We start from the raw sequence: 27,755 nt of genomic DNA on the forward strand, positions 1-27,755 counted from the left end.
CTTTTTTTAGTGAAGTGTGCGTGCGTGCGCGCGAATGTGTGTGTGTGTGTGTGTGTGTGTGTGTGTGTGTGTGTGTGTGTGGGCACGCGCACTCCCATAAAGTGATGGCAAAAAATCCCATCACCGGTAAGTTGTGCGACATAAACGAAAGTTGGTAGGCGTGGATCATCTGAAGGATGATGTTTATAGAAACTTCGCGCCAGGCGTGTAAAAGTGGCGCTATTAACACCAATATGAGGATGCAAATCAGGTTTGGTTTAAATACATGTTGTAACGCTCGTGAGCATTACTTACCAATATGAGGATGCAAATCAGGTTTGGTTTAAATACATGTTGTAACGCTCGTGAGCATTACTTACCTTTGAAATTGGATGTGGTGAGCTGATGTTAGTCAAGAATGCGTTTAGGACGATAAAGACGCCGTTATCAACACTTCAGTAAGTGCGAGGGTCACTCCAAAAGAAATGCACACAATTTTTTTAAAGAATCCACCTTTATTCTACGTGTTTGAAAGTTTTACAGTGTGTAGATACATCCTTTAGGAACAATATTTTCATTTCTCCACATAATTTCCATCCCTCTCAACTGCCTTACGCCATCTTGGAACCAGCGCCTGTATACCCGCACGGTAAAATTCTGGACCGAGCTGTTGGAGCCACTGTTTGGCAGCGTGCATAAGGGAGTCATCATCTTCAAACCTTGTTCCACGAAGAGAGTCTTTCAGTTTCCCAAAGAGATGATGGTCACATGGAGGCAGGTCAGGACTGTAAGGCGGGTGTTTCAGTGTTGTCCATCCGAGTTTTGTGATCGGTTCCATGGGTTTTTGACTGACATGTGGCCGTGCATTGCCGTGCAGCAGCAAAACATCCTGCTTTTGCCGATGTGGTCGAACACGACTCAGTCGAGCTCGAAGTTTCTTCAGTGTCGTCACATATGCATCAGAATTTATAGCGTTTCCACTTGGCACGATGTCCACAAGCAAGAGTCCTTTGGAATCGAAAAAGACCATAGCCATAACTTTTCCAGCAGAAGGTGTGGTTTTGAATTTTTTTTTTTTCCTTGGGTGAATTTGCATGATGCCACTCTACTGATTGCTTCTTCGTCTCTGATGGAAAATGATGGAGCCATGTCTCAACACCTGTCACAATTCTTCCAAGAAATTCATCTCCAACATTCTGGTACTGTTCCAGAAATTCGATGCATACCGTTTTTCTTGTTTCTTTGTGAGCCACTCTCAACATCTTGGGAACCCACCTGGCACAAACCTTTTTTAACGCCAACACTTTCAGTATTCTGCAAACACTTCCTTCCCCTATCCCAACGTAGCGTGACAATTCGTTCACTGTGATGCGTCTGTCAGCAGTCACCAATTCGTTAACTCTCTGCACATTGTCTGGAGTGTGTGCAGTATGAGGCCTGCCGCTGCGAGGACAATCCTCGATATTGCCGTGCCCGCTTACATCAAGTAACCTGCTTGCCCACCGACTAACTGTACTGCGATCGACAGCAGCATCTCCATACACCTTTTTCAACCTCTTGTGGATGTTTCCCACTGTCTCGTCTTCACAGCACAGGAATTCTATGACAGCACGTTGCTTCTGACGAACGTCAAGTGTAGCAGCCACCTTGAAGACATGCTGTGACGGCGCCACTCACGGGAACAGGTTGAACTAAGTTTGAAAACAAGCGAGAAGGATGTATCTACACACTGTAAAACTTTCACACATGCAGAATGAAAACTGTATTTTTACAAAAATAGTGTGCATTTCTTTTGGAGTGACCCTCGTATTAACGTGGTCGTTAATAGGGCTAAGAGAGGCTGGATGATGGTTCCCCGCTATAGCAGAAGACGTGGCAGAAATGTAGCCACCTAACAGGATTGCTGGCAGCGGTGGTCTCGAGACTGTACTGTCCAAGAAGAGCGGGCCCCGGCCGGCCGTGTGGCACTGCCCAGAGGGGAGACCGTCGTCTCCGGCGCATCGCACCGCACCGCACTGCGTCTGCAGCAGCGGTGACGCAACGCACTCGCTTACTTCAAGCGCACCTCCGAGCCGGACGACGTGTAGTGTGCATTCCACTGGCACCAAACCACCGCCATTTGTGACTTCAGAGATAATTAGACTGCACGGTGGAGGTCTGCTGAGTTTTCTGATGGATGTTGGTTCTGCCTCGATGCCAGTGATGCCCGTGTGTTGGTTAGGAGGCGGCCAATCGGGGGCCCTGCAACCAACCTGTCTGTGTGCCAGACCCTAACACCTTCTGACATACAGGCCTCCCAGCCAAGACGAGCAGGCCGTGTGACGTCACTTCCACTAGGCCAGTGGTGGCAAGACAGATTTTGGTACAACTAGCGCTGCTGTTGGCCAGAACTGGATCTAATAGCCATACCAACCATGCAACAGAAGGCACCGGTGGAATACATTGTTCGCTTAATTTAAAATGAGTATATGAAGCACAGCAAGAAAAAGTAGCGCCGTTTACAAAGCCATATGCGATAAGATCTCTGCACCGTGAGATGCTGTGCTTAATTTGTGTGGATTTACCTTTATAAGCAATTCGAAATTCTGTGTTTATGTTGGCTAACGTACCCGGGAAACAAAACTTGTGTTCTGTTTACTTTCAAAGTATAGTAGTTGATTCGTCGAAATTACATCTCCGTTTAACTCTGATTTAATCGTTCGAAATGGTGTATAAGTGTTGTGTTCCACTTTGCATTAAGGAATAAATATACTGAGAAGCAGTGGTTAGAATACCCAGTTCTTTGAGTAGATTTATACATTATGTTCTTGAATTTACTCCACAAATGAGTCTTATTTCACGCTTTTGCATTGGTTAAATGAGCTTTTGTAATTAAACTTTTCACTGTGACAGTGTCTCCAATGTCTATGCGATCATTGATGAGCCATTCATGCCGCAATGAATTACATTTTTGTCCCAGTAATAAACTTATCATCACTACAATAATTTCGTCATCCTGTCTGTTAACTGTTACGAAGTATCGCCGTCAGTGTCATTTCCTGACTAATGGATCTAGGTTTCTGTAGCGACGTTTTCCTTAACAAGTAAGTCAGATTTTGCACACGATTTTAAACACAACAGAAGGAGATCACACTGTGTTGTAATCAGTGTGCCACATTGCGCGCGGCGTCATACAAGGGCGGCACAACTTCTCTGTAAAGGGCAAATTTAACGATCAGTGAATTTGTTGCGGTTTCACGAAAGAAATACACGTTCATCGGCTCTAGCGCACAGGCTGTCTTGCAGCGGCAGGTGGTGGCAGCCTAGCGCTGATGACGTCATAGTTCCGCCGTGAGGCCTGTGTATCAGGTGTTGGCTAGACGCGCCGGACACCTGGAATGGTGTGGGTGCGATTTCGTATGACAGCAGGAACACACTCGTGGTTATCCTACGCACCTGACTGCAAATTTTTACGTCAATCTAGTGGTTTCACCTGTCGTCGTGCCCTTTATGAACGGCGTTCCAGGGGACGCTCGCTCGCGCACATTTCGCTGCTGTAGCCCAACATGCTCTACAGACAGTCGACATGCTGCCTTAGCCTGCTCCCATCACCAGATCTGTCTCCAGTCGAGCACGTAAAGGACGTCATCGGCCGGCATCTCCAGAGTCATCTTCACGCAGCATTAACCGTCCCTGTGTTGGCCGACCAAATGCAGCAGGAGTGGAATCCGCCCCACAGACTGATACCTGGCACCTGTACAACACAATGCTTGCACATTTGTACGGTTGCGTTCAACATCTGGCTGTTACTCCGGTTATTAATTTACCAGCGTTTCATATTTGCAATGGCTCATCCAGCGCTTACATTATTAGCCTGTGATCTTGCAGTGATAATCAGTTAAATATGTTGAAACTTCCTGGCAGATTAAAACTGTGTGCCGGGCCGTGACTCGGACTCGGGACCTTTGCCTTTCGCGGGCAAGTGCTCTACCGCTCCCGAGTTCGAGTCTCGGTCCGGCATACAATTTTAATCTGCCAGGAAGTTTCATATCAGCGCACACTCCGCTGCAGAGTGAAAATATCATTCTGGAAACATCCCCCAGGCTGTGGCTAAGCCATGTCTCCGCAGTATCCTTTCTTTCAGGAGTGCTAGTTCTGCAAGTTTCGCAGGAGAGCTTCTATAAAGTTTGGAAGGTAGGAGACGAGGTACTGGCAGAAGTAAAGCTGTGAGGACGGAGCGTGGGTCGTGCTTCGGTAGCTCAGATGGTAGAGCACTTGCCCGCGAAAGGCAAAGGTCCGGAGTTCGAGTCTCGGCCCGGCACACAGTTTTAATCTGCCAGGAAGTTTCATATCAGCGCACACTCCGCTCCAGAGTGAAAATATCATTCAGTTAAATATGTTACCTAGACAAATGTATTCCCGCACTCTGTATTAATTATTTTTCTGAATTGTCCTGGCGTCACCAGAACCATTCTGCCTGTATGGACGCTTCAGATACGTTCCAGTATTGTGCTCATGGTCTTGAGGAGTCTGCTGGTGCGCACTGGACCCACCTCCTTATGGAGCCCGTGACGGTGTGTTGTTGTGGGATGTGTCTGCAGCATAGAGCACAAGCATGCAGAGTGCTGTTGGTGCTCTGGTCTGGCTAACCTTGTTGTTGGAATCGCTTTTGGCATCACTGCCGTCTGCTTCACATCTCCTGTGCAGCAACCTACGTAAATTTAAGTATTAACTGTGTTTTTCTTACTTGTCACTTCTTATCCCGTGTGTTTTTTGCTTTTAGGAAGCTTTAATATTCGAGTACTAGTAATAGTGTTCCATAGATTTCGTGTTTGTTTTGAATACAGTCCAGAGCCAGTTAGTGCTTATTTTCATTGCTTCCAACAAGAAGTGTCTAGTAACCGCAGTTTAGTCAGCTATCAGCCGCCTTTAGTGAATTAGCAGTCTAGTTAAAAGTTGATTACTTAACTCTCTCTACAGTAAATTGTTGGTTTCTTAGGATGGATAGGATGTGTGACTGCTGTGTACTGACGCAGGAGGAGCTGGCCACTGTTCGCGAACAGCTGAACGTGCTGATGGCCGCGGTCAGCCGTCTTCAGGCTGCTGCCTCGGGGTGTAGCGTCGCAAGGTACACCCCAGCTGTTACATGCTTCACCCACTGTCCCTGCTGTCGACACATCTTCGCGGGTACCGGGCGCGGTTGGGCCACCCTCTCCCCAAGGGGAGTGGCGGGTTCAGCGGCGTTCGCGGCGCACGAGGCGGAGGGTCAATGTGGAGGCTGGCCGTGTGGCATCGCCCGCTCTGCCTGTGAGTGGACATGTGGCTGCTCCTTCAGCAAAGTCCGAGCAGGCACACGTGGGGAGTGGTTTATTAGTGATTGGGAGCTCCAACGTTAGACGGGTGGTGGAGCCCCTTAGGGAAATAGCGGAAAGCTCGGGTAAGAAGGCCAGTGTTCACTCTGTCTGCTTGCCGGGGGGTCTCATCATGTCGGCACCAATGACTCCTGCCGTCTGGGTTCAGAGATCATCCTTAGTTCGTACAGGCGGTTGGCGGAGTTGGTGAAGGCGGAAAGCCTAGCTTGCGGCGTGGAATCTGAGCTAACTGTTTGTAGTGTCGTTCCCAGAACCGATCGCAGTCCTCTGGTTTGGAGCCGACTGGAAGGCTTAAACCAGAGGCTCAGACGATTCTGCGGAGATCTGGGGTGCAAATTTCTCGACCTTCGCTATCGGGTGGAGAAATGTAGGGTCGCCCTGAATAGGTAGCGGAGTACGTGTGGAGTGCACATGGGGGTTTTTTAGGTTAGAGGATTCCCTCCCTAGGCCCGACAAGACGCCTCCTGAGACGCGGCAAGGTAGGAGTAGGCAAAATGCAACAGGGAATAACAATATTAATGTGCCGGACAGTGAAGGGGGAGGCGTGTTTATAGCGATAAGAAGTGCAATAGTATCGAAGGAAATTGACGGAGATCCGAAATGTGAAATGATTTGGGTGAAGGTCACTCTTAAAGCAGGCTCAAACATGGTAATTGGATGTCTCTATAGGCCTCCTGGCTCAGCAGCTGTTGTGGCAGAGCACCTGAAGGAAAATTTGGAAAATATTTCGAGTAGATTTCCCGACCATGTTATAGTTTTGGGTGGAGATTTTAATTTACCAGATATAGACTGGGAGGCTCAAACGTTTATAACGGGTAGCAGGGACAAAGAATCCAGTGAAATTTTGTTTAAGTGCATTATCTGAAAACTATCTTGAGCAGTTGAACAGCGAACTGACTCGTGGCGATAACGTATTAGACCTTCTGGTGACAAACAGACCCGAACTATTTGAAACAGTTAACGCAGAACAGGGAATCAGCGATCATAAAGCGGTTACAGCATCGGTGATTTCAGCCGTAAATAGAAATATTAAAAAAGGCAGGAAGATTTTTCTGTTTAGAAAAAGTGACAGAAAGCAGATTTCAGAGTACTTGACGGCTCAACACAAAAGTTTTATCTCAAGTACAGATAGTGTTAAGGATCAGAGGACAAATTTCAAAACCATCGTACAATATGCATTAGATGAGTATGTGCCAAGCAAGATCGTAAGAGGTGGAAAAGAGCCAGCGTGGTACAACAACCGAGTTAGAAAACTGCTACGGAAGCAAAGGGAACTTCACAGCAAACATAAACATAGCCAAAGCCTTGCAGACAAACAAAAAGTACGCGAAGCGAAATGTAGTGCGAGCAGGGCTATGCGAGAGGCACTCAACGAATTCGACTCGACAGCGAACTGACTCGTGGCGATAACATATTAGACCTTCTGGTGACAAACAGACCCGGACTATTTGAAACAGTTAACGCAGAACAGGGAATCAGCGATCATAAAGCGGTTACAGCATCGGTGATTTCAGCCGTAAATAGAAATATTAAAAAAGGCAGGAAGATTTTTCTGTTTAGCAAAAGTGACAAAAAGCAGATTGCAGAGTACCTGACGACTCAACACAAAAGTTTTATCTCAAGTACAGATAGTGTTAAGGATCAGAGGACAAATTTCAAAACCATCGTACAATATGCATTAGATGAGTATGTGCCAAGCAAGATCGTAAGAGGTGGAAAAGAGCCACCGTGGTCCAACAACCGAGTTAGAACACTGCTACGGAAGCAAAGGGAACTTCACAGCAAATATAAACATAGCCAAAGCCTTGCAGACAAACAAAAAGTACGCGAAGCGAAATGTAGTGCGAGCAGGGCTATGCGAGAGGCATTCAACGAATTCGAAAGTAAAATTCTGTGTACTGACTTGGCAGAAATTTTGGTCTTATGTAAAAGCGGTAGGTGGATCAAAAGAAAATGTCCAGACACTCTGTGACCAAAATGGTACTGAAACAGAGGATGACAGACTAAAAGCCGAAACATTAAATGTCTCTTTTCCAAAGCTGTTTCACAGACTATTACAGCGCCATCTATCATAGAGCGAAAAAAGTAGTCCAACTAAAACATTCATATTTCTTTACGTACTACACGAATATGTAATAAAAAATGAAGTTTCCTATTTTAAAAACAACCGCAGTTGATATCCGTTTGACCTATGGCAGCGCCATCTAGCAGGCCAACCATAGCGCCATCTGGTTTCCTCGTCAAGGTAGACAAGTTTCGTTCTCTGTAGTTTTTTTCGTTTGACGCTTATTTCGTGAGATATTTGCCCCGGTAACGATCAGTGGACCACCCTGTATAAAAGACGTTGTGGATAACATCGGAAGTTCACTGAGGCTTTTTGCGGATGATACTGTAGTATATCGAGAGGTTGTACCAATGGAAAATTGTACTGAAATGCAGGAAGATCTGCGACGAATTGACGCGTGGTGCAGGAAATGACAATTGAATCTCAATGTAGACAAGTGTAATGTGCTGCGAATACATAGAAAGAAAGGTCCTTTATCATTCAGCTACAATATAGCAGGTCAGCAACTGGAAGCGGTTAGTTCCATAAATTATCTGGGAGTAGACATTAGGAGTGATTTAAAATGGAATGACCATATAAAATTAATCGTCGGTAAAGCAGATGCCAGACTGAGATTCCTAAGGAAATGCAATCCGAAAACAAAGGAAGTAGGTTACAGTACGCTTGTTCGGCCACTGCTTGAATACTGCTCAACAGTGTGGGATCCGTACCAGATAGGATTGATAGAAGAGATAGAGAAGATCCAATGGAGAGCAGCGCGCTTCGTTACAGGATCATTTAATAATCGCGAAAGCGTTACGGAGATGATAGATAAACTCCAGTGGAAGACTGCAGGAGAGGCGCTCAGTAGCTCGGTACGGGCTTTTGTTGAAGTTTCGAGAACATACCTTAACCGAGGAGTCAAGCAGTTTATTGCTCCCTCCTACGTATATCTCGCGAAGAGACCATGAGCATAAAATCAGAATAAAATTAGAGCCCACACAGCGGCATACGAACAGTCTTTCTTTCCACGAACAATACGAGACTGGAATAGAAGGGAGAACCGATAGAGGTACTCAAGGTACCCTCCGCCACACACCGTCAGGTGGCTTGCGGAGTATGGATGTAGATGTAGATGTAGATGTAGATACGGTGCTAAACACAAAATCTTATCACCTTGTTCCAGTACTTCACTGATGATTTGTACAAATTTTTTTTCTACGTGTGGTTTGTAGATTAAAATAATGTTACAATTTATTTTCTGAACTACTTTCGGAAAATTCGCTGTTAATCCCTCAAATTCGATGCTGTAGTTCGCCTGCAGAGGCAAATGCTGCAACGTACAGGGCACAGTGATGGAGTTGAAATATGCCCATTTCGCCCTTTGCTTTCTTCTGAAATAATATGTTACGGGCCAACTTTCATTACAGGTATCATATCCAAAGTTCCCCATTGTAGACTTGTCCTTAATTTCTTTTCCGCTCTTACATTAAATGCTTGCGTATCATCATATTGTGGGATTTGCGACTTACATGTTAGACTTTTTTTAGGGGTCTTCTACCTTTTCATCATGACATGATCTTGTTGATGCATAAGCTTGGGTGATATCCATTAGAAATATCTTGTTCATTTTCAAGCTAAGTCGTACTCTTCCTTCTGCGTTTCTTTCATTTTTTATCTGCCCTGTATGTTTTAATTTTAGTTCTATTTGGTTTTATTTTTCTTATGGATTTGATGCTATCCCTACCAGACCCCATTTGACATTGGTAATTCCTGTTCGGCAGTCTATTTCTCGTAATTATAAAGTGGGAGGAGACAATGCAATTGTTTATTTAGCCAAACAGCTGGCTAATTACAGGGACCGAAGTGGTAAGTTTATCCCATGGCATGAAATCGTTGACCAAATTACATCTGTCCACTGCTACATTCTTTAATCTGTGGCCAAAATCTGAAACCCCGGGAAATGGCATAAGGCGCTAGGGCCCTGTGAAACGTTACCCACGGTACATTTGCTACCAGAGTGCATAAATATTAGCAATAAGCGGAAACAATGCCAGACATTTATAGAAATATGCTCACACCAGTTTCAGCCCAGGTCGAAATCCTACTGTCTCTGAGAGCTTGGAATCAACGTTACCAGTTTGAATGCTGAACACATGCCAATGGAGTGCTCAAACTGATGTCATTTAGCTGAATAAGAAACAAAATATGTTATAATTTCTAAATGATGTCACCGAGCGAGGTGGCGCAGTGGTTAGACACTGAACTCGCATTCGGGATGACGACGGTTCAGTACCGCATCCGGCCATCCTGATTTAGGTTTTCCGTGATTTCCCTAAATCACTCAAGGCAAATGCCGGGATGGTTCCTCTGAAAGGGCACGACAAATTCCTTCCCCGTCCTTCCCTAATCCGATGAGACCGATGACCTCGCTGTCTGGTCTCCTTCCCCAAACAACCCATCCCAACCCAATCTAAATGGTGTCGCGAGAATGCGCGCGTGGGTACGGACACACGCACAAGCGCGCACCCACGCACATGCGCGTCACCCCCCCCCCCCCCCCCTGCCCCACGACACACGCAATGTCCCAAGTCTTTATAGTCAGAATTATATACATAGTGAGATTTCTTTGCGATCAGGAAATAATGGTCAGAAATGAATATTTAGCGTTTCAGTCGGCATATTGGCATAAACAACTTATTCCTTATAGCGTCAACTTGACTCATAACGGTTTAAAGTGATGGCTGCTAATCTCAGTATACAGGGTGTTACAAAAAGGTACGGCCAAACTTTCAGGAAACATTCCTCACACACAAATAAAGAAAAGATGTTATGTGGACATGTGTCCGGAAACGTTTAATTTCCATGTTAGAGCTCATTTTAGTTTCGTCAGTATGCACTGTATTTCCTCGATTCACCGCCAGTTGGCCCAATTGAAGGAAGTTAATGTTGACTTCGGTGCTTGTGTTGACATGCGACTCATTGCTCTACAGTACTAGCATCAAGCACATCAGTACGTAGCATCAACAGGTTAGTGTTCATCACGAACGTGGTTTTGCAGTCAGTGCAATGTTTACAAATGCGGAGTTGGCAGAGGCCCATTTGATGTATGGATTAGCACGGGGCAATAGCCGTGGCGCGGTACGTTTGTATCGAGACAGATTTCCAGAACGAAGGTGTCCCGACAGGAAGACGTTCGAAGCAATTGATCGGCGTCGTAGGGAGCACGGAACATTCCAGCCTATGACTCGCGACTGGGAAAGACCTAGAACGACGAGGACACCTGCAATGGACGAGGCAATTCTTCGTGCAGTTGACGATAACCCTAATGTCAGCGTCAGAGAAGTTGCTGCTGTACAAGGTAACGTTGACCACGTCACTGTATGGAGAGTACTACAGGAGAACCAGTTGTTTCCGTACCGTGTACAGCGTGTGCAGGCACTATCAGCAGCTGATTGGCCTCCACGGGTACACTTCTGCGAATGCTTCATCCAACAATGTATTGTTGCATTTCAGTGCAGATGTTCTCTTTACGGATGAGGCTTCATTCCAACGTAATCAAATTGTAAATTTTCACAATCAACATGTGTGGGCTGACGAGAATCAGCACGCAATTGTGCAATCACGTCATCAACACAGATTTTCTGTGAACGTTTGGGCAGACATTGTTGGTGATGCCTTGATTGGGCCCCATGTTCTTCCACCTACGCTCAATGGAGCACGTTATCATGATTTCATACGGGATACTCTACCTGTGCTGCTAGAACATGTGCCTTTACAAGTACGACACAACATGTGGTTCATGCACGATGGAGCTCCTGCACATTTCAGTCGAAGTGTTCGTACGCTTCCCGACAACAGATTCGGTGACCGATGGATTGGTAGAGGCGGACCAATTCCATGGCCTCCACGCTCTCCTGACCTCAACCCTCTTGACTTTCATTTATGGGGACATTTGAAAGATCTTGTCTACGCAACCCCGGTACCAAATGTAGAGACTCTTCGTGCTCGTATTGTGGACGGCTGTGATACAATACGCCATTCTCCAGGGCTGCATCAGCGCATCAGGGATTCCATGCGACGGAGGGTGGACGCATGTATCCTCGCTAACAAAGGACATTTTGAACATTTCCTGTAACAAAGTGTTTGAAGTCACTCTGGTACGTTCTGTTGCTGTGTGTTTCCATTCCAAGATTAATGTGATTTGAAGAGAAGTAATAAAATGAGCTCTAACATGGAAAGTAAGCGTTTCCGGACACATGTCCACATAACATATTTTCTTTCTTTGTGCGTGAGGAATGTTTCCTGAAAGTTTGGCCGTACCTTTTTGTAACACCCTGTATACGTTACAAGTGAGTGTAAAATCTTGTTGCAATCTCTCAAACATCCATGTTTTCATACTGCATCGTGTGTTTGACAATGACTTGTACCCAGAAGCGTGCATTTTGGGTCAATACTCGTGTCAGCTGGGCTATGCCAAGTACAACTCGCACCATGGCTCACATTACAGAATATTCTGCCACTGCCAGTTTCCTGGCTTCAAAACTTGACAGACGTTCTCCCTGTACCTTGTAGGAGTAGCACTCTTCCAAGAGTGGAAGATAAGATATTGGGTACCAGTGACTGAGGCATAGCGTAGGGTCTTGGGGTCTTGTTTCCAGGATGAATCTTTCATTCTGCAGCAGAGTGTTCGCTTCCTGGCAAATTAAAACTCTTTGCTTTATTAGGACTTCAAGTTGGAACCATGCCTTTCGCGAGAAGTGCCCTTATTAACTGAGCTATCCAGGCTCGATTCTCGACCTGTCCCTTGAGTTTCAGTTCCATCACAGCCGCTGGGCTGTGGCTAAGGAACATCGTTTCTTCCAGGAGTTTTAGTCCCACAAGTTATGTGGGATAAATTTCGTGAAGTTTAAATATAGGAGAGAGGTACTGTCAGAAGTGAAGCTGTGAGTTGTGTCTGAGTGGCTCAGCCGGAAAGTGCATTGACTTTGAGAGGCGATATAAAGAGTGTGAGACCTAGTCGGGCCCACAGTTTTAATCTGCAAGGAATTTTCAGAACTGTGCCCCCTTAACTGCAGAGTGGAACCGTTTCGTCTGTTATGCAGTGAGACTGGCAGCTGGAACCCTATCATCCAGTCCATCATCAGTTTCTGTTGGGGTTTCATACATGTATGGCCTCAGGTAACTCAAGGGCAGCAATAAGTATTCTCCAATGGCTGTGGCCGCGAACACCGGCCCTAGCAACGTTACTCACTTGTTTCAGCGGCTATTGGCTAATTGGTAGTAAGAAGGCCATCAGGACAGAGTCGTCACATGTCCCAACGCTACCAGCAAGTTTCAGTAAATGGAAAGTGTAAGGATAACTTCAGTATGCATGCATTAGGGTTCTATAGTTCACATCAGAAAATTTGTTATGTCTAGTACAACAGTGATTAAAATACGAGCTTTCTTGCTATTTGACTTAGCTATAACATCGCTATCAGTGGATTTTGGTAAATATAATTATTGTGAATAATCTCTGATATAGTTCCAAAATCGTTTGGACAAGATAAAAGCGAATATCTGTTATGTCAAAGCAGTATGTGCCTCATTTTGTTGTCAGATCGTGCTGTATGTGGGTTTTATGAAACCTATGAGTATTTAGTGTGTGTGTATCAAGGTATTATTTCATTTCTAATATCGTATTGTTATGATAAATCTTTCTGACACATTTTTTTTACCGCAATTCTGCAGTATTGTCTTCGCCGGTGCAGAGGACGACAACAGAACTGATGGCGGTGGCAGTTCAGTTAGTGGAGTGGACCTACGCACAGGAGTGGGCACCACACAATGCACCGCGCTGCAGGAAGCACGCCCTGAGCGTAACGGTGGTACACGTCATCTTGTGCAGAGCTGCACCACCTTCAAGAAGACATTTGCACGTGCGAAGGACATGAAGGAGCACAAAAACATGGACCGGCGCGAATTTCCGCATTCGTGCAGCGTTTGTCACAAAACATTCACAAGTAGCTTCAACCTGAAGACTCACTCCCGTTTGCACTCTGGTGAACGCCCATATAGTTGTGATGTGTGTCAGAAGACCTTCACAACCAGCAGCAACCTCAAGTCGCACTCGCGCTTACACTCTGATGAACGTCCCTATAGTTGTGAAGTGTGTCACAAGACCTTCAAGCATCAAGGCACTTTGTTGAGTCATTCGTTAGTGCACACAGGTGAACGGCCATATATTTGTAATGTTTGTCAGAAGACATTCAAAAGGAGCACTTACCTGAAGCAACATCTGCGTGAGCACACAGGTGATCGTCCGTACGTCTGTGGTGTGTGTGACAAGACGTTCATTAGTCAGAGCATACTGAAGAAACATTCCCGAGTGCACACTGGCTTACGCCCATTCACTTGTGACACGTGCCTCAAAACATTCACAGAAAAATGGCACCTTAAAAGCCACTTGGAGCAGCACGCAGGGGGAAGAACCTACAGTTGCAGCATTTGTGAAAAGAAATTCTCGTCTTCCAATAGCTTAAACAACCACGTACGTTTACACAGTAGTGAACGTCCGTACAGTTGCGGCATTTGCCACAAGGCATTCAAGTGCAGATCAACCTTGAAGAGTCATCTGCGAGTGCACAGTGGCGATCGTCCTTACAATTGTGACATCTGCCATAAGGCGTTCACCCAAAGTTCGAGCCTGGCACGACACTTGCAACTGCACTCAGCTAATGCCCATCAGGCTGTGACGTGTAATGGAAGAGGTTAAAAATCACATATAGGGCACGTCTTACGACATACCACATCTGTTATGAAAGACGATGAAGCTGTAACAGTTCTTGCTGCTACCTGCTGCACCTGACCAACACCACCAGGAAGCCACTCGCTGCAAGTTTGCAGCATTCGTTGCTAACTACATAACCTAAGAGGACACAATTGCTGTTAGTGTGTGTGATGTGTATTTTTGTAGCTGAACTAGTGATCAGTATGAAAATAAAGTCCTTCTAACAGATGTACCATAAAGTGACTGTTGGCTCTGACTCCATTAGTGCTGCAATATGTAGGCGGAATATTGCAGTTCCAGCCCTATAAACCCATCAATAACAATAGCATAATTTTAAGTAGCGTAGATACCAAGTACCTGTTTCACTTTACACTTAAATGTGATATTGGGTAGTGCATTACTACTAACATCACACCAAAATCCATAAGTACCTTTCTGCCTCATCGGCAAAGTTCACGTCGCTTTGTTTTATGCAACAAAAAAATATTTATGCCAAATACCATAGTGCCACATGAATGAATTTCATCCATCTCTGTACCTGATTCTTCCTATAACAATAAAAGCAAATGTGGCTAAGTATAAAATGCTAGGCAGGCAAATGACACTTGATTTTAGTTCTGGATAAGGCTATGTACGAGAAGGAAAAAAAACTGTGTTACTCGTGTTATGAAAATAGAAATATGAAAACATGACGTTTTAAAAAGTTTTGCTTTAAGGCAACGCCTCACCAAGCATCATTTTAGAGTGGAGCAAGGTAATCCATCATGTTCTACACTAGAGAAATACAGTGTGACTGATGATGATATTAACAGGCTAATATTGCTTTCCATTAAATTTTATATAAACTTATTGAGATTCTGCACAAAAACTAATTTTCGAGGAGGGCTGCTATATTTACCGATTGGAACTTTGGTGTCAAGGCTCACAAAAACATGTATAGAGTTTAACTCCTCCCTTTTCCCCTCCCCCCCCCCCCCCCCCCCCCCTCCTATTTTAGGTTTGACGAGATCTTTAATGCAGTGCACCACTTAGACTGCATATTTTTATAATACGCAAATATATGTTCATAATTCTCCGAATACATAATGTAAACTCGGAACATGGCCAACCAAAGAAAATAATGGAGAAGGTTCCACTCACAGAGAGGAAAGATCGGTATCTCGAATATACGATTTTTGCTCCAAAATAAAATTATAAATCAAATGAGTAAAGATTTCTGTCATCAGAAGACATAAACATGTGTTTTCATACGCAAGAATAATTATAGATCCCTGATCACGAATGAAAACTTGATCTTGCAACAAAATAAAATTATTTCTCAAAATACATGAGATTTAGAGTACAAAACGCACGTGGCACCACATTCGTAACTTAATTGTTCTGTAAAAATAAATAAAATACTCGTTCTGATAAAAGTCATAGATTAAGCTGCACTTGTCGACCACCGAAGTTCTATAACTGTACCGCACTTCGCAAGGCAGAATGGACCCTCAAATTAACCATTTCCGCATATTAATTACCTGAATTACTTATTAAAATTACACATAATGTGCTTATTGACTCTACTGACCATGCATTAAGAAATGTGTAAAGATTTGTTCTATAACGTTGCAAAACACGTGTGGACACTATTTGTGATACAACTTACATCTTAAAGTGCACTTTTACGAAGAATAATTTAATCTTTGTACACAAGATACAGTGTTATTCCCATGTCTAAATTATCTGTATTTTTGTCAGATAACTCGTCTTAGTTCGGCTACAACTGAGTAAAAATCAGACATTATATTGACCCGCCATGCTATGGTATCAACTTCATCTTTCAGTTCAAAGCGTTTGACATCCTCTTCTAACAAACACTGGAGACCACACGACACTTCACCTCCTGTACATCGTCACTTTACACCAAAATTTTAACAGATTTCTCCATACATCATTATTTTTACAGGAAATTGTAATAAATTACCCCATACGTGGCAAATACATTGTGGTTTGTATTGGTGCAATAATGGTCAGTTGATATGATTGGCTGCCATTACCATGATACCACTGGGTGGTGCAGTGATTGTCACTGATACGAACAGTGGAGTCTCTAACATACCCACTTGTCTGCAGTCAGTTACATAACTGTAAGAGTACAGACTATTTAAAATAATCACATTTGCACATAACATTGTGATAGGAGCAGCATGTGGAAACACACACACACACACACACACACAAACACAAAAGTACCATGTGTTGTCTAACATTGACGAGAGGTTCAGACTGTAACTCAAATTACTCAATGAAACTCCTTTTTTCATGTGATCTAACTATATATATTTACTCATCATTTAAAAAGAACTTCAGAATTTGATTGACTCTTTTGCTGAATGGTACAAATCTGCCATATTACTGTCAGAAACTGACAACAACAACGACTACTTCAACTCTCTGCAACTCGTATAAAACCAACCACAATCTTAGGCCTCATACTGTCCCTTGGACAGATGAATGGGACTTACTGCTGAATTTTAAAATGTTACAGGTTTAATTTATCTTTATTTACATTGAGGAATTTAACATTCATAAAGTTTTAAGTATGACAGTATATTCTGCATAAAAGACTGACACATCTAAGAGAAAGATTTTTGTTAAACAAAACGCCGTCTGCTTCACGTCTGCTGTGCAGCGAGCTACCTTAATTTAAGTATTAACTGTTTTTTTCGTACTTGTCACTTCTTCTTCTGTGTGTTTTTGCTTTTAGGAAGCTTTAATTGTCGAGTGCTATTAATAGTGTTCCATACATTTCGTGTTTGTTTTGAATACAGTCAGAGAGAGTCCCTTTAGTCAACCATAGTGCCAGTAGTGCTAGTGTTTGTTTTTAATACAGTCCAGAGACAGGTAGTGCTATTTTCATTGTTTTCTACAAGAAGAGGCTAGCAATCACAGTTTAGTCAATAATCTGCTGCCTTTAGTGAATTAGCAGTCTAGTTAAAAGTTGATTAACTCTCTTCGGTAAATTGATTCCTTAGGATGGATAGGATGTGTGACTGCTGTGTACGGACGCAGGAGGAGCTGGCCACTGTTCGCGAACAGCTGAGCGTGTTGATGGCCGCGGTCAGCCGTCTTCAGGCTGCTGCCTCGGAGTGTAGCGGCAGTGGGGAGTCTGGTGCGTCGCAAGGTACACACCAGGTGTTACATGCTTCACCCACTGTCCCTGCTGTCGAGACGTCTTCGCTGGTACCGGGCGCGGTTGGGCCACCCTCTCCCCAAGGGGAGTGGCGGGTTCAGCGGCGTTTGCGGCGCACGAGGCGGAGGGTAAATGTGGAGACTGGCCGTGTGGCATCACCCGCTCTGCCTGTGAGTGGACATGTGGCTGCTCCTTCAGCAAGGTACGAGCAGGCACTCGGGGGAGGGGTTTATTAGTTATTGGGAGCTCCAACGTTAGGCGGAAATGTCGGGGAAGAAGGCCAGTGTTCACTCTGTCTGCATGCCGCGGGGTCTCATCCGATATGTGGAGGAGGCCCTACCGGCAGCGATAGAGAGCACTGGGTGCACCCGACTGCAAGTTGTTGCTCATGTCGGCACCAATGACTCCTGCCGTCTGGGTTCAGAGGTCATCCTCAGTTCGCACAGGCGGTTGGCGGAATTGAAGGCGGAAAACCACGCTACGGGGGAGGGGGGGGGGAGGGGGGGGGACAGAGCTAACTATTTGTAGTATCGTTCCCAGAACCGATCACGGTCCTCAGGTTTGGAGCCGAGTGGAAGGCTTAAATCAGAGGCTCATACGATTCTGCGGAGATCTGGGGTGCAAATTTCTCGACCTCCGCTATCGGGTGGAGAAATGTAGGGTCGCCCTGAATAGGTAGCGGAGTACGTGTGGAGTGCACATGGGGGTTTTTTAGGTTAGAGAATTCCCTCCCTAGGCCCGACAAGACGCCTCCTGAGACGCGGCAAGGTAGGAGTAGGCAAAATGCAACAGGGAATAACAATATTAATGTGCCGGACAGTGAAGGGGGAGGCGTGTTTATAGCGATAAGAAGTGCAATAGTATCGAAGGAAATTGACGGAGATCCGAAATGTGAAATGATTTGGGTGAAGGTCACGGTTAAAGCAGGCTCAGACATGGTAATAGGATATCTCTATAGGCCCCCTGGCTCAGCAGCTGTTGGGGCTGAGCACCTGAAGGATAATTTGGAAAACATTTCGAGTAAATTTCCCCACCATGTTATAGTTCTGGGTGGAGATTTTAATTTGCCGGATATAGACTGGAAGACTCAAACGTTCATAACGGGTGGCAGGGACAAAGAATCCAGTGAAATTTTTTTAAGTGCTTTATCTGGAAACTACCTTGAGCAGTTCAAATGGTTCAAATGACTCTGAGCACTATGAGACTCAACTGCTGAGGTCATAAGTCCCCTAGAACTACTTAAACCTAACTAACCTAAGGACAACACACACATCCATGCCCGAGGCAGGATTCGAACCTGAGACCGTAGCGGTCACGCGGTTCCAGACTGTAGCGCCTAGAACCGCACGGCCACTCCAGCCGGCTTGAGCAGTTAAACAGAGAACCAACTCGTGGCGATAACATGTTAGACCTTCTGGTGACAAACAGACCCGAACTATTTGAAACAGTTAACGCAGAACAGGGAATCAGTGATCAGAAAGCGGTTACGGCATCGACGATTTCACCCGTAAATAGAAATATTAAAAAAGATAGGAAGATTTTTCTGTTTAGCAAAAGTGACAAAAAGCAGATTGCAGAGTACCTGACGACTCAACACAAAAGTTTTGTCTCAAGTACAGATAGTGTTGAGGATCAGTGGACAAAGTTCAAAACCATCGTACAATATGCGTTAGATGAGTATGTGCCAAGCAAGATCGTAAGAGATGGAAAAGAGCCACCGTGGTACAACAACCGAGTTAGAAAACTGCTGCGGAAGCAAAGGGAACTTCACAGCAAACATAAACCTAGCCAAAACCTTGCAGACAAACAAAGATTACGCGAAGCGAAACGTAGTGTGAGGAGGGCTATGCGAGAGGCGTTCAATGAATTCGAAAGTAAAGGTCTGTGTACTGACTTGGCAGAAAATCCTAAGAAATTTTGGTCTTATGTAAAAGCGGTAGGTGGATCAAAAGAAAATGTCCAGACACTCTGTGACCAAAATGGTACTGAAACAGAGGACGACAGACTAAAGGCCGAAAACTAAATGTCTTTTTCCAAAGCTGTTTCACAGAGGAAGACTGCACTGTGGTTCCTTCTCTAGATTGTCGCACAGATTAGAAAATGGTAGATATCGAAATAGACGACAGAGGGATAGAGAAACAATTAAATTCGCTCAAAAGAGGAAAGGCCGCTGGACCTGATGGGATACCAGTTCGATATTACACAGGGTACGCGAAGGAACTTGCCCCCCTTCTTGCAGCGGTATACCGTAGGTCTCTAGAAGAGCGTAGCGTTCCAAAGGATTGGAAAAGGGCACAGGTCATCCCCGTTTTCAAGAAGGGACGTCGAACATATGTGCAGAATTATAGACCTATATCTCTAACGTTGATCAGTTGTAGAATTTTGGAACACGTATTATGTTCGAGTATAATGACTTTTCTGGAGACTAGAAATCTACTCTGTAGGAATCAGCATGGGTTTCGAAAAAGACGGTCGTGTGAAACCCAGCTCGCGCTATTCGTTCACGAGACTCAGAGGGCCATAGACACGGGTTCCCAGGTAGATGCCGTGTTTCTTGACTTCCTCAAGGCGTTCGATACAGTTCCCCACAGTCGTTTAATGAACAAAGTAAGAGCATATAGACTATCAGACCAATTGCGTGATTGGATTGAAGAGTTCCTAGGTAACAGAACGCAGCATGTCATTCTCAATGGAGAGAAGTCTTCCGAAGTAAGAGTGATTTCAGGTGTGCCGCAGGGGAGTGTCATAGGACCGTTGCTATTCACAATATACATTAATGACCTTATGGATGACATCGGACGTTCACTGAGGATTTTTGCAGATGATGCTGTGGTGTATCGAGAGGTTGTAACAATGGAAAATTGTACTAAAATGCAGGAGGATCTGCAGCGAATTGACGAATGGTGCAGGGAATGGCAACTGAATCTCAATGTAGACAAGTGTAATGTGCTGCGAATACATAGAAAGATAGATCCCTTATCATTTAGCTACAATATAGCAGGTCAGCAACTGGAAGCAGTTAATTCCATAAATTATCTGGGAGTACGCATTAGGAGTGATTTAAAATGGAATGATCATATAAAGTTGATTGTCGGTAAAGCAGATGCCAGACAGATTCATTGGAAGAATCCTAAGCAAATGCAATTCGAAAACAAAGGCAGTAGGTTACAGTACGCTTGTTCGCCCACTTCTTGAATACTGCTCAGCAGTGTGGGATCCGTACCAAATAGGGTTGGTAGAAGAGATAGAGAAGATCCAACGGAGAGCAGCGCGCTTCGTTACAGGATCATTTAGTAATCGCGAAAGCGTTACGGAGATGATAGATAAACTCCAGTGGAAGACTCTGCAGGAGAGACGCTCAGTAGCTCGGTACGGGCTTTTGTTGAAGTTTCGAGAACATACCTTCACCGAAGAGTCAAGCAGTATATTGCTCCCTCCTACGTATATCTCGCGAAGAGACCATGAGGATAAAATCAGAGAGATTAGAGCCCACACAGAAGCATACCGATAATCCTTCTTTCCACGAACAATACGAGACTGGAATAGAAGGGAGAACCGATAGAGATACTCAGGGTACCCGCCGCCACACACCGTCAGGTGGCTTGCGGAGTGTGGATGTAGATGTAGATGAATTTACATATACAAAATTTCATAAGATTTGGTTTTTAACAACGATACAAAAAATATACAAATTACGAATAAATTTATTTAGTTACTACCCCGTGCAGATGTTCTAATGTCGAAATACTATTGGTTTAGAGGTTAAGATATTTTAAAAATCGTGTTGAAACTTATGAATGCATTTTGAACGTTTGACTCTGCTTTTTACAAAATTTTATAGAAACTTTTATTTGAAAATACTTCGTACTAGGTAAGAAAATTGCAGTAGGCCTACATGAACTAACTTTTGTTTGCCTGGAACTGAAACGATTGAATTGACTGAAGAGAAACATGTCTGGACAAAGTTTGAGTTTGTACAATTGTAATTTGCATAAGGAGAGAGATGACGAGCTTCGTCTTGTGCAGGTTATTGTATTACTTCAGACGATGTTAAACAGTGATTAATATGTTGAAAGAAAGAAAGAAAGAAAGAATCTTACATATGCAACAACATAAAAATTACAATATTTCGCGTACTTCTCGAGAAGCCTGTGTGCCCGTTTTTTTATGAATTTTCTTTTAGCGGCCTCAATTGGTCAGTTTCATATGAAAATACAGGTGTCACCAAAGATGTAGCTGGCAATGCTGATCACTGTTGTTCCCTCAAGGCTGCTGGTGTCACCTCTGACACAGAGTTTTTTGTTGCAAGGCCATTTGTTGCTATTGTATGGTCACGTCTGTTGATAGTGTCGGTCCTCTCGATGTTCCAGTAAATGTAATTTCGTTGGTTTCATCTCGTAGCACTGTGCTCTCTGCAGCCTTGTCACGACTGCACAGATGTGCTACACATCTCATTCGCTCAGCAGAAAGCTCAGGATCAGTGCACACTAAGTACAAGTCCAGTATATACGTACATCTACGTCTTCGTATGTACTCTGCAATCCACCGTCCAGTGCGTGAGGGTGCCCTGTGTCACTGGCCACTCAGTTTCCTGCCCCACTCGCAGATAGGCCAAGGGAAAAACGATTCTCTGTTTGTCTACGTTTGAGTTCTAATTTCTCGTATCCTTGTGCTCCTCACTCAAAATGTACATTGGCAACAGTAGGGTCGCTCTACAATCAGCTTCAAATGCCGGTTCTCTAGATTTTCTTGAAAAGAAAATCGCCTTCTCTCCAAGCATTCCCATTTGAGTTCGTGAAGCATCTGCCTAACTCTTGTGTATTGGTCAAACCTACCCGTAACAAATCTAGCAGCCCACCTTTGAAGTGCTTCTATATCTTTCTCTAATCTGATCTGGTGGAGATCCCAACCACTCGAGCAGTACTCCAAAACAGGGCGCACTAGTGTTGTTTATGTAGTTTCCTTTACAGATGAACTACACTTTCCTAAAATTCTCGCAGTGAACCTACGTCAATCATTTGCCTTCCCTACTACCAACCTGGCATGCTCATTCCATTTCACATAGCTTTGCAAGAGATACACTACCGGCCATCAAAATTGCTACACCAAGAAGAAATGCAGATGATAAACGGGTATTCATTGGACAAATATATTATACTAGAACTGACATGTGATTACATTTTCACGCAATTTGAGTGCATAGATTCTGAGAAATCAGTACACAGAACAACCACCTCTGGCTGTAATAACGGCCTTGATACGCCTGGGCATTGAGTGAAGCAGAGCTTGGATGGCGTGTACAGGTACAGCTGCCCATGCAGCTTCAATACGATACGATAGTTCATCAAGAGTAGTGACTGGCGTATTGTGACGAGCCAGTTGCCATCATTGCCATCATTGTGGAGAGTGTGCTGGCCAGGGCAGCAGTCGAACATTTTCTGTATCCAGAAAGGCACGTATAGGACCTGCAACATGCGGTCGTGCATTATCCTGCTGAAATGTAGGGTTTTGCAGGGATCGATGAAGGGTAGAGTCACGGGTCGTAAGACATCTGAAATGTGACGTCCACTGTTCAAAGTGCCGTCAACGCGATCAAGAGGTGGCCGAGACGTGTAACCAATGGCATCCCATACCATCAAGCCGGGTGATACACCTGTATGGGGATGACGAATACACGCTTCCAATGTGCGTTCACCGCGATGTCGCCAAACACGGATGCGACCATCGTGATGCTGTAAACAGAACCTGGATTCATCCGAAAAAATTACGTTTTGCCATCCGTGCACCCCGGTTCGTCGTTGAGTACACCATCGCAGGCGCTCCTGTCTGTGATGCAGCGTCAGGGGTAACCGCAGCCATGGTCTCCGAGCTGATAGTCCATGCTGCTGCAAACGTCGTCGAACTGTTCTTGCAGATGGTTGTTGTCTTGCAAACGTCCCCATCTGTTGACCCAGGGATCGAGACGTGGCTGCACGATCCGTTACAGCCATGCCGATAAGATGCCTGTCATCGCGACTGCTAGTGATACGAGGCCGTTGGGATCCAGCACGGCGTTCCGTGTTACCCTCCTGAACCCACCGATTCCATATTCTGCTAACAGCCATCGGATCTCGACCAACGCGAGCAGCAGTCTCGCGATACGATAAACCGAAATCGCGATAGGCTACAATCCGACCTTTATCAAAGTTGGAAACGTGATGGTACGCATTTCTCCTCCTTACACGAGGCATCACAACAACGTTTCACAAGGCAACGCCGGTCAACTGCTGTTTGTGTATGAGAAATCGGTTGGAAACTTTCCTCATGTCAGCACGTTGTAAGTGTCGCCAGCGGCGCCAACCTTGTGTGATTGCTCTGAAGAGCTAATCATTTGCATATCACAGCATCTTCTTCCTGTCGGTTAAATTTCGCGTCTGCAACACGTCATCTTCCTGGTGTAGCAATTTCAACGGCCAGTAGTGTATTTAATCGATTTGGTTGTGTCAAGCTGCGCCCTGCCAATGCTGTATTCAAACGTTACGCGACTGTTTTTTCCTATTCATCCACATTAACTTACATTAAGTTTTAACAAGCTGTAGTGTAACTTTGTTTCTACTGCATCATTGCAGTGTTAGCTGTAGTTGGCATTGAGGTCTTCCGATATCTGTCGAAGATTGACTTCAGTTGCTATGTAAGACCATGTCAGCTGCATAATGAGCAATTTGGTCGTTATTTTGTAGTGTATGAATGCAGAGTCTCGCGGCGATAACATTGAATAAAATGTTCCCGGGTTTCCAACAGCGTCAATTGCTTCAAACTACACAAGCTTTCGGCCAAGCACTCCTTCGCCATTGCCAAGAGGTGAGACTGCCAGTGGGCTGTTGGTGCGCCCTTTTATGCGTCACTGCCGGCAGCTAGCGTATATAAGGGCGCACCAGCAGCCCACTGGCAGTCATACCTCTTGGCAATGGCGAAGGAGTGCTTGGCCGAAAGCTTGTGTAGTTTGAAGCAATTGACGCTGTTGGAAACCCGGGAACATTTTATTTTATAGTGGTTTGTAGTTGGTGAAGGTAGGTGGTGCGATGTTCCACTGCTTTTTTACTGTGCTGTCAAGTGACTAAGTGAAGTCTGATTGAGAGCTAAGACTTCCTATTATTCAAGCTTGCTAACCTTACTGTTTCAGCACACTCGGCAAACTCTTGTGATCGAACTTTTTTCTAAAAGTGCTGCAGTTGCTGCCGGAAGTTAAAGAGTACTAGTCCAGCATCTAACTCTCGAAGTAAATGTGAGGCTTCTTATTAACAACATCTGATATGTTGTACAACAACTGTTCATTACAAAGTTGTTACATTATCATTGATAAAGACAGAGTCAAAAGACGGCCTGTCTCAACAGTGTCCGATTGAGAGAATCTACACAAGGTTTTCCTCATAGGCATTGTCACGGCAGCTCTTTCTCTATCGCTCGCACGTCTCGAAGGCAGGACCTCAAGACAAGGAATAAACCGCCCTACCAGCAGATACTGCGAGAGTGCTACGATGTTTCATCATCATTCTGGCTTGCATATATGCTGTGCCCACCCATCTCGTGATACATGTGCATAAATAAAACATACATCCAAACAACAAATTGTCTAATACATTACGAAAATAAACCTTTTATGATGGCGATCAGTCATTTGTAGGTTCGAAAAATGCTTCTGCAACAGGTCATGCCGTAAAATTACATGATACACTACTGTGGTGGGACATACCCTTGTAGATTGCCTGCTGGTATGATATTGAATCTTGAGAGCTTTGATGGGAAAGATACTAATATGGACAGCTTTTTGAGGAAATTGTCCGTGTGTTTATCTTAGGATTCATCTATTGTCGTTTGTGTTAGAATTTTTTCCGTGGGCTTTTCAATGGGTCGTATCTTATAATAAACTCTATCCCAGCCTAAAACGACCAGTTAGTGCGTTTAAATCGACTGAGGGTGGTGGTGATGTCAAGTATTCTAATGATCTGCATTTCTGCCAATTCTGTTTTTTAACCGAAATCGGTGTGCTCAAATGGTGGGATTGTTAGTTAATGCCGTTTGGACTCTGAAAGCCTCCGTTAGTGTGACCAAGCAATCCTTGTTGTCGCAAATGGTTCAGATGGCTCTGAGTACTATGGGACTTAACTTCTGTGGTCATCAGTCGCCTAGAACTTAGAATTAATTAAACCTAACTAAGCTAAAGACATCACACACATCCATGCCCGAGGCAGGATTCGAACCTGCGACCGTAGCGGTCGCGCGGTTCCAGACTGTAGCGCCTAGAACCGCTCGGCCACTCCGGCCGGCTGTTGTCTCATCGCATTTGGTGTTTCTGATAAGGGATACAGCACTAGGCACAAAAACTTATCAACCTGTGCTTCATTGGTGTTGTAATTGATTTTCAGAGCTACTGTTAGAAGAAATCTGTTATCTCCCAAATTCAACGTTGAAGTTTCTTTGCAGGCGGAAACATTACATTGTCATGGACAAAATGAAGGTGGTTAAGATATTTTCCATTTTGTCCTTTGTTTTCTTCTGAATGAATTTGTTAAGGATAGACAGTTATCATTCGTGTGATATACTGTGTTCCCCACTGTAGAATTTTCGTTAGTTTTCATCCTGTCCTTACAGAAAATGCTATCTTATCGTGATGTTATCAGATTAGCCGACATGTATGTTTGTGTAAATCATCATAAAGGTTTTCTACCTTTTCACCATAATGGGAGCTTGTTGTTGCATAAACATGATCGATTCACTTAGAATTTCCTTTGTTAACTTTGAAAATAATTCCTCTTTCTGTGTTTCCATTGTTGTTTCTTAACTGCCCTTGTGAGAAGGTATATGTCGTGCTGTTGATTGTATTTGCTTTCATTTTTCTCGTCACAGTGTTGATAACCCTACCACATCCCATGTGATCTTCCCATGTGATCATGTGTAATTCCACTTCCAAATTCACCAGTGTTTCATTGATTCCTGGACTTGCGCAATTTATTGTTCCTAAGTAGAAAGTTGGAGGAGCAGTTTTGTTTCTAATGGTCATTTTATTGTGTCGTGAGTCAAGCATGTAATTAGATACGGACGCAGTAGTAATTAGGTTACTCCATGGTGTGAGACAGGTGCCCAAATTTCACTTGCCAGCTGCTTGCAGTGTTCTTACATCTGTGCTTGAAAACTAACACCCCATGAACTCGCACAAGCCACGAAGGGTTTACCTCATCCTACCCGTGGTATACTCGTCTGCCAGGATGCAAAATTATTCGCAATACGCAGAAACTGTCCCAAACTGTATAGAAATATGCTCACAGCAGTCTCAGCACATGTCGAAGTCCCACCAAATCTTGGAGCCTGGAATCAGCATTATCAAGCTGAATGCTGGACACTTGTCTGTTGAGTCCTCAGGCCAATATTGTCATTTAGATGAATAGGGAACAGGAATAATTTCTAAATGGTGTGACACACACACACACACACACACACACACACACACACACAATGTCCCAAGCCTTTAGGATCAGAATTATAGAGGTAGTAAGAGTTCTTCGTGGTCAGGAAACAATTGTCAGAAATGAATGTTTAGTTTTTTAGTTGGCATAAACAACTTACTCCCTATAGCACCGACTTAACTGATAACTGTTGTAAAATGAAGACTGCTAGGCTCAATATATACATTACAGCTCTGTGTAAAATTTTGTTGCAGTCTCTCATAGTTGTTTACTTGACAGAGTCTTGAATCTGGAACCATGACCCTTGGGTTAATGCCCTTGCCAGCTGAGCTAAGATGGCACAACACACAGCCCACCGGACAGTATGCTTCAGCCAGTACCTCTCTCTTCCGAACTTCAGTGATCTGCCCCATAACTTGCAGGATTAGCACTCGTCAAGATAAAATATTGGAGAGCAGTGGCTGGCGTACAACATAGGGGAGTGTTCTGAGAATGAATTACTCTGCAGCAGAGTGTGCGCTGATTTGAAACTTCCTGGTGGCAGATTGAAACCCTTTGCCAGACTGGTACTCGAAATTGGAACCTTGCGCTTCAGAACTATGCTCTTGTAATCTGAGTCAGTACCGTAGGTTGACTAATGGGCCAGAAAAACACTTTAAGTTGCTGGGACCAGAGAGTACGGAGCAAAGCCTAGACTAATACGTACAGTCTCTTTAATGAAGCGAGCTACAGCATTCCAAGTGGAGTTATTTACTATCAGGGTATGCCAGAGGACAATCTACGTAGGTGCTACATGGTTCATAGCATATACATTCATTCAGACAGCCAAATAGCTCTGAAATTTCTATCATTCCCTGAAGCGAGATCAAAATGCCACAGAATGCAAGAAATCCCTTCTGAGGCTAGAGAAAAACAGTAAGGTCAATCTGCTTTAGGTCCCTGTTCATTCGTGTGTGGATGATAACGTAAAAACTGATAAGCTGTTCACGAC

The 27,755-nt window shown here is 44.4% G+C and overlaps 1 protein-coding gene across 6 annotated transcripts in view; it reads left to right on the forward strand.

The window, feature by feature from the left end:
- LOC124550851 (zinc finger protein 501-like) overlaps nucleotides 1-14,385 on the forward strand; it is a 252,982-nt gene extending 238,597 nt beyond the window's left edge. For all 6 annotated transcript variants that reach the window (XM_047125584.1, XM_047125583.1, XM_047125582.1 and 3 more), the window contains one exon: nucleotides 13,108-14,385. In XM_047125584.1, the coding sequence (XP_046981540.1) occupies nucleotides 13,108-14,131 (1,024 nt within the window). In that variant the 3' untranslated portion in view covers nucleotides 14,132-14,385. The remainder of the gene's footprint in view (nucleotides 1-13,107) is intronic.
- The last annotated feature ends 13,370 nt before the right edge of the window (nucleotides 14,386-27,755 follow it).

Source organism: Schistocerca americana, chromosome 9, assembly GCF_021461395.2.
Source record: "Schistocerca americana isolate TAMUIC-IGC-003095 chromosome 9, iqSchAmer2.1, whole genome shotgun sequence".
Classification (NCBI taxonomy): domain Eukaryota; kingdom Metazoa; phylum Arthropoda; class Insecta; order Orthoptera; family Acrididae; genus Schistocerca; species Schistocerca americana.